General features: G+C 41.8%; 1 protein-coding gene across 1 annotated transcript; it reads right to left on the bottom strand.

Annotated features, from left to right (window-relative positions):
• Positions 1-683: 683 nt before the first annotated feature.
• On the bottom strand, positions 684-4382 carry LOC135574699 (uncharacterized). The gene is made up of 11 exons (XM_065026433.1): positions 4019-4382; positions 3644-3714; positions 3380-3556; positions 3228-3289; positions 3059-3145; positions 2930-2971; positions 2688-2861; positions 2573-2608; positions 1920-2474; positions 1528-1639; positions 684-1433 (listed from the first exon to the last, which is right to left on the bottom strand). Exons 1-9 carry the CDS (start codon positions 4174-4176, stop codon positions 2397-2399), a joined length of 885 nt encoding a protein of 294 aa, XP_064882505.1. The 5' UTR covers positions 4177-4382; the 3' UTR covers positions 684-1433; positions 1528-1639; positions 1920-2396.
• Positions 4383-10048: the final 5666 nt, after the last annotated feature.

Consider the following 10048-nt stretch of genomic DNA (forward strand, 5'->3'; position numbering starts at 1 on the left):
TCAATTGATCCGTAATCCGGTTGCACTAAAGATGGATAGGGGGCAGGAGGATATGTTATGGTATAAATTACCATGGAGATTTATTCTGTGGAGCTAGCCTGCTCCAGACCAGGCTAAATTCCAGGATATATTTAATCTCATTCCTAATGTCAGTCAGCAGTCACCACAAATGGAAACCAATAGTTATTTCACTGCTCACTATACATTGTTATCACATATAACTAGACCCACTGTTATTATTTAAACATTTGTGATCATTAATTTCAATGATTTTGGATAAAAAATGATTTTTAGATGTTGCTATCATTAGATAATTTACAGTTTCCCATAGACTATAAGGCTATATATAAAATGATAGAATATTAGGGCCACAGAGGGGAAAAAAACACAAGTCATAATATTGTAACCAGTTGTTTTAAAGGAGGACAGTTGTTAAAATGACAGATGTGGGGCATTTCGTGAAATTGTACTTCAGTATGGTTTCATAAACAAAGACATGCTGATGTGCCAGAATATTAAGTATCACATTGTCATAAGTATCAAAACTGTAAAAACAATATGTAGCTTTTCTGCAGAAAGAACCAGCCTCATAAATTTATGACTTTATCCTTTTTCTTCAGTGTGGCCCTAGTACTCTGTCATATAAACAAATACACATTCCATATGAATATAAAAACACAATGTGTAACATTATGTTCCTTTATTGAATAAGGACAAAACAAAGCAGGTAAACCATCAGCTCCTTTCGAAACTGAAGTCACAGTGACTCTACAAGATGGAAAGCACAGAATCCAAGCATATTATACAAAATGATACATACACATTCAAAGGTCTGTATATAACACACCCTGCATGTCTGCACACTAAAATAAATGCAGGACAAATCCATACACATCAACTGAACAGACAAATGAATGGATGCAGTAGCCTCCTGCAGCCTTGTATTACACACAGTATACCGCACAAACATCATAAGAGGCCAAATTCGTCAAAAACGAACCCAAAAAAAACCAAATTCCTCTGCCACCGCAGGACATATTTAACCAAAATTGAAAGCACACATACTAACTAAAATAATTCAACACATATTGGTCCCTCAGCAGCCGACCACTGTCGTCATCAGGGAAGATTGCCGGATTGTCCCAGTCCATGGCTGGTGGCACTCTGGGGCCCTCTCCTTCCTCAGGCAGGCCACATTGTGGAGGACAGCACAAGCCACAGTAATATCACATGCCCTAACAGGGCTGACCCTTAATTTGTGAAGGCAGTGAAAGCGTGCCTTCAGGAGGCCAAAGGTCATTTCAACTCTGGCCCTGGTCCTGGCATGGGCATGGTTGTAGGCCTGCTGTGCTTCCTGGGGGTCTGTGAAAGGTGTCAGGAGAAAAGGCTGGCAGCCATACCCCTGTCTCCCAGCAACACACCAGAGAATTCACCTGTCAACACAAAATCTCATCATTACTACCTCATAAACACAGTGATATTCTTGACACAGCCATGATGGTTATAAATAGGGGTTGTGTGGCTTACCTTGTGATAGGCACTGATAGATTTCAGAGGCCCGAAAGATTCTGGAGTCATGGACTGAGCCAGGCCATTTTGCCACAACATTGCTGATCACACAGTCAGCATTGCAGACCATCTGAAATCATAAGATGAGGAATATTACACCAATCAATGCACATCACTGGCAATGCAGAGTGTTCGTCAATGGACAATATCAAAAAGTTATGTTCACCTGAACATTAATGCTGTGAAAGGATTTCCTATTCACAAAATCGGCCTCATGGGCACCTGAGGGGCTTTTATCCTTATGTGTGTGCAGTCCACTGCACCAATGACATTGGGGAAACCTGTCACACAAAGTAATGAGTATCCTACTATGTGTTAACAGTTGTCCTGTAATTTGTAGATCCTCTTACCTGCAATCCTATAGAACTCCTCTTTGATGTCACAGAGTCTTCTGTGACCAGGGAAGGAGATGAAGACATCTGCTAATGCTTTGATAGCCAGACACACACTCCTTATTGTGCGGCAAATTGTGGCCTTGTTCAGCTGTTCTGCATCCCCCACTGAGTACAGGAAGGCTCCACTAGCAAAAAAGCGCAAGGCCACACAAACCATTTGCTCCACACTCAGTGCATGGCTCCGTGCAGTGCGGTGCTTAATCCTGGGACCCAGTAGTCTGCATAGATACCTGATGCCATCTGCAGAAAACCTGTATCTTTCATATAGATGGTCATCAGGGAAGGCCAGTGGGTCCAACCGGTCCCTGAAGACCCTTTCTCGCCTGAAGGCTCTCCTCAGCACAAGTGCTTCTTCATCCACCACATCTCGCACGAATGGGCATGCCATTGTCAGAGCAGAAAGGAACACACAATTTTGGGCCTTCATATAGGCTAGTGGCCACACCTGGTGCTGGGGGGGTGGGCAAAAGAGGGCGATGCCTTATAACGATGACTTGGTTGTACTGATTGCTGGGAAAATAAAAAAAACCTTAGAAAGATGCCACCGTCCTGTGTGCTCACAATAAGAGCTCATATGTCATGGCTCACTTGACTTTACGAGAATATACCTCATTTTTATTTTGAGCTGTGTCATCTTCTTGGAGCTGGGGGAGGAAAGAAAAATAATGATTAATACATTTGTGTTACAGTTAGCATACAGTGTACATTGAAGGCATATCTCACCTCCCTCTCAAGTTTTTTTATTTCAAGGTCCAGTTTCCTAATTGTCCTCTTTTTTATTTCGGACTCCAGTGCAAGATTTTCCATCTTTTTCTTCTTGTACTGAATGTCTATGTCTGCCAGTTCTATTTGGCGCCGGAGGTGGTTGCCATACAACTTTCTGATAGCTTGTGAGCTCTGTGAACACAATACAATTAGCGCAGCTGGAATTTGGCAGGATGTGGTGTCCTTTTATTAATACGCACTATGTTGCCAGGCTGGTTTTCCCACTGTATAGCATCTGGGTCCTGTAAAAGAAATTAGATTTTTTGATTTTGATGAGGACTCCTCACCATTGTAGAGTAAATAGTACTTTCACAGTCTTAACATGATACCTCATGCCTTCTGGAATCCAGAGAGATGGTCTCCTCCTCCTCATCGTCTCCATCATGTGCTGTTGCTGCTGCACTGGGGCCTTCATCCTATCACATTTAATCGGATTCATATTGAAGCTAGTAGACAAGACATGCCAGGCCTACAGTATGCCTTTGATGGAGTACTCACTGGATCAGCATCGTCTGGTGCTTGTGCTGGTGGCTCTAACAGGAACACAGTGCTGCCAGGCACTGCAAGGCAATAGGTAAACCAAAGTCAGACAGTCCAAATTGATTCAATATGAATGTGGTTGTATCCCATGTAGAGATGGAAGGACATACCTTGAATGAAGCGGGTGGCATCTTGGGAGGAACCTATGCTCGTCTCTTTCCCCCCAGGGATCCCCTCTAAGACGGGCCTGCCTTTATTTAGCTCCAAGGCCATGTCCTCTGCTGGGGTAAGGTCAGCCTTTGGTGACCCACCACCCGTGCCTTGTCTGTGGGTATTCTTTTTCACTGCTAAAACAGTACAGACAATGTGTGAGCAGGCACCTTCTGGGTACAATATATGCTTGTGCTTTGTTAAATATTAGTCAGGGACCATACCATTCTGCAGAATGTTCTTGTATTTGATTTTGACCTGCTGCCATGTCCGTTTTGGCCCGTTCATGTTTAATCTACACACACACACACACCACACACACACACACACACACACATTTAATGGAGTCACACTGCAAAAAAATACTTGGTATTTTTGTCTTGTTTTCAGTAAAAATATCAAAAAATGTATCATAGCTTTATACAGTGTGATGGAGTTACTTTACACAATTTCACTCATATCTGCAGTGCATTTCAATTAAAAATTTAACCGTTTCATAATTACAGTACAACTGCATTTTTGGAGATGTGAATTAAATATTTGAATTGTAATTGTGATGTTTCAGCGGAGCGGTGAGTGTGTAATTGTGCACTACTTACGCATTCAGGCGGTCTGCAATACTTTGCCACGCTTTTTCTCTTTGCTTTATCACTGTGGCGGTGTTGCCTTTCTTCTTAATTATATCTTTTACCTCCTCGTATGCCTCCATGAGGATTTGTGCTTCCGACGGGGAAAAGTACGCGGCTCTAGTTGCCATGGTAAATTAGTTAATCTGTGATCTGTGGCGGGGTCTATTTGAGTGAGCCGTGAGCGCGCACCTATCCAGGATTGGTTTCACCTGGTTTAATGAATCCGTGTCTGCTCATCCTGGCTTGGTCTTTGTGCAACCAATTAAGCCTGGACGCACATGTTTTGGCTTCATTGAGCTCAGCTGAGTCATTTATCCCGGATGTCTTAATTCTACTTTTGTGAAACAGGCCCCAGGTGTTGTATACTTTAGCTTAAGACATGTAGCTAGCTACCAAGGTAAACAACATGTAAAATCACATATCACGTCAGGTTAGCTAACGAGCCAGACACCTAACGTTAGCTAGTTAAACATCAATGAACAGTGCCAAATCATGTCATTACTACCCTACATGAATCTGCTGGGAGCTAACCAACCAGGTTCAATGTTAGCTAGCTAACATTAGGGGGATGGCTCGTTAGCTTATGTTGTGACATGTGACTTTACATGTTGTTTACTTAGCTAGGTTCATTGTTTACCTAACTAGCTACATGTCTTTAGCTAATGTTGCAGGCTAGCTAACTTTGCGTGTATGACGTTATTATTTGTATCCCAGATCTGTTAGCTTTGCTAGTTAGAGGCTAATTTTAGCTAGCTTACATTGAACCTGGTTGGTTAGTTCCCATCAGGTACATGCAGGGTAGAGATGACATGATTTGGCACTGTTCATGATTGTTAGGTGGCTGGCTCGTTAGCTAACGTTGCATGTATGACATTATTATTCATTTCCCAGATCCGTTAGCTTTGCTAGTTAGAGCCTAATGTTAGCTAGGTAAACAATGTGTAGTATCACACACATGAGCCAGTCAGCTAACTTTGGCTAGTTAAACAACAATGAATACTATCTTACACGTAGCGTTAGCTAGGGAGACAGCTAGCTAACAGTAAACTTCATCTTGATATGAAGCCACTTTATCAAAATTAAATGTGTAATATCTGAAAATGTAGCTAGCTAGACTATCTTAACCGTATACATCATCATGCATGATGGACACGTCTCCCTGTCACAGATCCATGCCACAAATGTCCTTAGTTTGAAGACATAAACCGGAAACAGGTGTTTTCACCATCTCTTTAGCCATCATACTCTAATTCCACTGATTTCAAAACTCGAACCTCCAGAAAGTGGAGAGCAACTCTTAAGGGGCTACATTTTTTTAAAGCCGCATTTGACAGGATTACCAACTCCTGTGAAGTCATGACTTGCGACATACGCCTAGTTTCCTGAAACAGGTCACATATGTTCTTGCTTCAAGTTGGGTATTTACATATTTTTTTTGTATTGCCTTGAAAACAACTCCAATGACAATGTTAGTCTGTTATATTTTGTTAAGTTTATAGAAACAAAATAATGTACCTATCCAATCTTTGCTAATTTTTTTAATTTGAAGCTGTTTGCAGTCCTCATCATTCTTAGTAATTGAATGGCTTCAATGTAGAAATTTATACATAGCATTCACACTGATATAAGGGCTAGGGATACTCTAAATTGCATTATGGTTGAGCATGGACATGCCAAATGTTGTTAATAAGTGTCACGTACACTCCCTCCCCGGCTTCTAGATCATCAGGCTGCTGATTATCCTGCACACCTGTGACAACATCTGCGCCACATGACACACCTGGACTCCATCACCTCCTTGATTATTTGTCACTCCCCTTGGTTCTTTCCTCAGGTGTTATTGACTCTTTCATGTCAGTGTGTTTGTGTTACATGTTTGTTTCATTTATTGAAACACACTTCCTGAACTTGCTTCTCGAATCAGCGCACTCGTTACAATAAGGCAGATTAAATTCATCATTGATAAGGCCTAAAAAGAGCTAATTATTCAAATCAAATTCGAAACAAAATGAAACTAACGAGTGCGCTGAGAGTCAGGAATCAAGTTCAGGGAGTGAGCGTTTTAATAAATAAAAGAAACAATGAACACAACGCACCGGCATTAAAACAGAGTCAATAACACCTGCAGAAAGAACCAAGGGGCATGACAGATATAGGGAAGCTAATCAAGGGGGTGATGGAGTCCAGGTGAGTGTCATGAGGCACAGGTGCACGAGACTATGGTGGCAGGTGTGCAGGATAATCAGCAGCCTGATGACCTTGAGGCCAGTGAGGGAGTATACGTGACAGAAACAACTTGTTTTAAGTAGGCTATGTCTAAATACACTTACAGGCACCATAATTGCTTCCCGTGGACATATAATATTAAAACAATGCAGACTACGGAGGGTTTTACGCACATCCAAACGCTTCACAGTAGCAGGACAAAGATCCAATATAAAGAAAAAGGGAGAATGTCCACACCGTTATATTGCTCCCAAATATGTTTTTTTATACATTTTGGAACCATCTTACAGATTGCATTAACACTTCTCCAGAAGTTGCATTGCATGTGCCACGGACTTTCTCACCATTAAACTAGGACAGTGAATCATTCTAATATGTTTTTTTTCAACAATAAATGTCAAATGTAAAGATACCATAATTGCCAGCATAAAAAAAGACAAGGCATTGCTGTTGAACCAGCCTTCGCTTGGGTTTTAAAAGTATGAAACGGAAAACAAACAATTGTTACAGGAAAATTACTTTTAATTATGTGGTTCACTGGTATTCACCAAGGTTCTCATCCTTTGTTTCATGACAGGCATGGACACATGTAGCCAACATCATGGCGGGGGTTTGATGCAGGTCCAAAGCATGCCTAAACTAACGTAGGCCTGGCTACAATACACAAATATAAAAGGGAATGTCAGCTCATAAAGCTTTAATGATTAAGATTTATTTCCAAGCGGTCTCACAAGCCAGATACTTTATAGACAGACTTGACTAACCAACTTGGTTACATTGGCCAGGACAAAACTAAAATAGACTTCACTTAGAGGAGGCGAGTCTATGCTTGGTTTTATGTTTCTACATATGAAGTATAACGGCACCAAATCACATCTTGTTCAATGGTCATAGGGGATTGTGTGTCACCGCTGGATAGGTTGCGTTTCTGCTGTCAAAATTCATGCCATGGTTTACAAACTATTGTGACCCCTCTATGGGAAGATGAGACTCTCATGAACACGGAGTTGTTTTGCTCTACAACTTCCACAATTGTCTTGGGACTCGTCTGAAGTCAGAACAGCTGATCTGCCAACTTCTGTCTGTAGCATCCGAACAGTTTGGGCTACACACTAATATGACCCCTCGGTGGAAAGGCAGTGTGCGTCACCGCTGGATAGGTTGTGTTTCTGCATTCAAAATGAATGCCATAACCACCTGAGTTACTGCTAAAACCAGCTTTTGGTTGGTCTTAAATATCCCAACCAGCGCTGCCTGAATTAGCACTTTGGATCATGTTGAATTAGCACTTTGGATCACTTTGGATCACTTTGGATCGCTTCTGAGCACAAGCATGCTGATGCTAGACAGTGAAATGACCAAACCTGGCGTTAGGGATGGAAAATGCCAGTGCGCCAGTTTTTACATGACAAAATTGCAAACTAACGTGCATGACACTAATGCCGCCTGAACCCCAGTCGAAAATAGAGCCCTCTGTCTGGTATGAGTGTGTATCAGAGTCAATATGTGTCTGATTTGCTGTGTGAGAAAGGAGGTTTAGTGTGTGTGTGTGTTTTCGTTTGGGTATGTGTGAGTGTGTCCAGTGTCCAAGGGGCTGAGAGAGGGAGCAGCTGAATAGCACATAAACACCAGGACAGAGAGAGGTATGAGCTGTGCCATCCTGTCAAAGATCATCTGCAGAGACACCTAATCTGGAACGCAAATGGACCATGAGCAGACCCTGGGAATCCCTACGGAGCATGTTTTATTGCTCCCATATGGAAATGACTTCACCTGAAGGAGAAGTGGACAAGTGATAATATCTTCCCTAATGCACTGGACCACGAGGGAATGTTTGTGGATTCCAACTGAGCTTTGGCTTCTGAGCTCCTATAGAACATGTTGGAGAAGGGAGGTTTGAGGAGCTTGATGTTGATAGACAAAAATGTATGATAATGCTGTATCAGTGTGGAATTGACATCAAGATACGATTTTGTGGCTTTTTATATTTGCATATACATAACACTGTACTTACATTTCATAGTAATAATAAATGCTTTTTAGTTAAACCCTTAAGATCAATATATGCATAAGAAAACAATTCTGTCAGTTTAAACTAGAAATTTGTTTTTTTTTGCATTGGATGCCTCTCAATCCATCGCATCAACCTATGTCGCACTTCCAAATCTGTAGTAAAAGGTGACAAAGCTAGAGCGGTGTTTGTCAGACCATGAGACATCCTGAAAATCGGTCTTCTCACAAAATTGTCTATAGAGTCCGAATGGTTTGGCCTTCAAACTATTATGACCCTTCTATGGAAGATGAGACTCATGAACACATAGTTGTTTTGCTCTACGACCCCCACAAGCGTCTTGGAACTCGTCTGAAGTGGGAACAGCTGATCTGCCAACTTCTGTCTATAGCATCCGAACAGTTTGGCCTACACACTAATATGACCCCCTCGGTGGAAGGTGAGGCTCTCACGAACACGTTGTTTTAACTATAGGCTATCTAACTACCCAACGTTTATTGACTTGATTATTCTCGTCATTCTTAGGTTAGCTAAATGGTATAGTAATGTGCTTTCTCAATGGATATTCGGGTGCTTTCATAAATTTACTCTTGCTTATCTATAGGCTGGACAATAGAAAGAGTCAAAATTCACTGCTTAAGGCTGAAAAACTGCTTAAGAACGTTGGCTAAACTGGAAAACTAGCGCGAGCAAATTAATGGAATCGAACGTTCGCAGAGCCTGTTTTGACTGGAGTGATGCTTAGAATGACATAAAAAATGTATCTCTTTTTATTTTACTACTACAATCTGTACGTCGGACGAAACAACAGGAGATTCTCCTGATTTATAATAGTGCCCCTTGGCTCAAACCAGGGACCCTCTGCACACAGACAACAGCCACCTTCGAAGCATCGTTACCCATCGTTCCACAAAAGCCGCGGCCGTTGCGGAGCAAGGGAACTACTTCAAGGTCTCAGAGCGAGTGATGTCACCGATTGAAACGCTAACTAGCTAGCCATTTCACACCGGTTATGCCCGACTTGAAAAAAATCTAAATATACACATTGCGAGATATTTGGCAAAATAGACAGACATGCCTATATTTCCCCCATAGGAAACAATAGGAAGATCACAGAGTTCCAATATTATTTGTGTTGTTTACATTTTAACTATAAAACGATGTGAGCTGGTTACATTGCCAACAATAGCGAAGCAGGCATTGTGATGTTGAACAATAAGCTGGGAATAGAACGTTCGGAAGGCGGGTTGGTGCCTCGGTGTTCAGTAGAACTAATAGGAGCTGGCAGGGTGAAAAATGCAATAAAATAAGGCAATTTTTGGGGCGATCTCAGTCCCGTTGAATTGCTACTCTACTTTGTCTCTATATTGATGCTTTGCTTGTTTGAAAGCCTTGCGGAGGGAATAGCTACACTGTTTCAATTCGGTCATGTTTCCAGGAACTTTGCCATGATTAAAAGTGTTCAGTTTTGCGCGAATGTTGCCATCTATCCACGGTTTCTGGTTAGGGAAGGTTTTAATAGTCACAGTGGGTACAACATCACAGATGCCCTTGTTAATAAACTCGCTCACCGAGCCAGCGTATTCATCAATGCTGTTGTCTGAGGCTACCCAGGACAGATCTAGGTCTGTTTGATCAAAGCAGTCTTGAAGCGTGGAATCCGATTGGTCAGACCAGCATTGGATATACCTGAGCACAGGCATTTCGTGTTTTAGTTTCTGTCTATTGGCTGGGAGCAACAAAATGGAGTCATGGTCAGATTT

The sequence above is a fragment of the Oncorhynchus nerka genome, linkage group LG13, assembly GCF_034236695.1.
Source record: "Oncorhynchus nerka isolate Pitt River linkage group LG13, Oner_Uvic_2.0, whole genome shotgun sequence".
Classification (NCBI taxonomy): Eukaryota; Metazoa; Chordata; class Actinopteri; order Salmoniformes; family Salmonidae; genus Oncorhynchus; species Oncorhynchus nerka.

Excerpts from the sequence above, each read along its gene's own strand:
- LOC135574699 (XM_065026433.1), bottom strand. The coding sequence starts at position 4,176 with ATGGCAACTAGAGCCGCGTACTTTTCCCCGTCGGAAGCACAAATCCTC. Across the intron at positions 3,146-3,227 it reads CACCAGACGATGCTGATCCA|GATGAAGGCCCCAGTGCAGC; the intron begins GTGAGTACTCCA and ends TAAATGTGATAG. Across the intron at positions 2,475-2,572 it reads CAGCTCAAAATAAAAATGAG|CAATCAGTACAACCAAGTCA; the intron begins GTATATTCTCGT and ends TTATTTTCCCAG.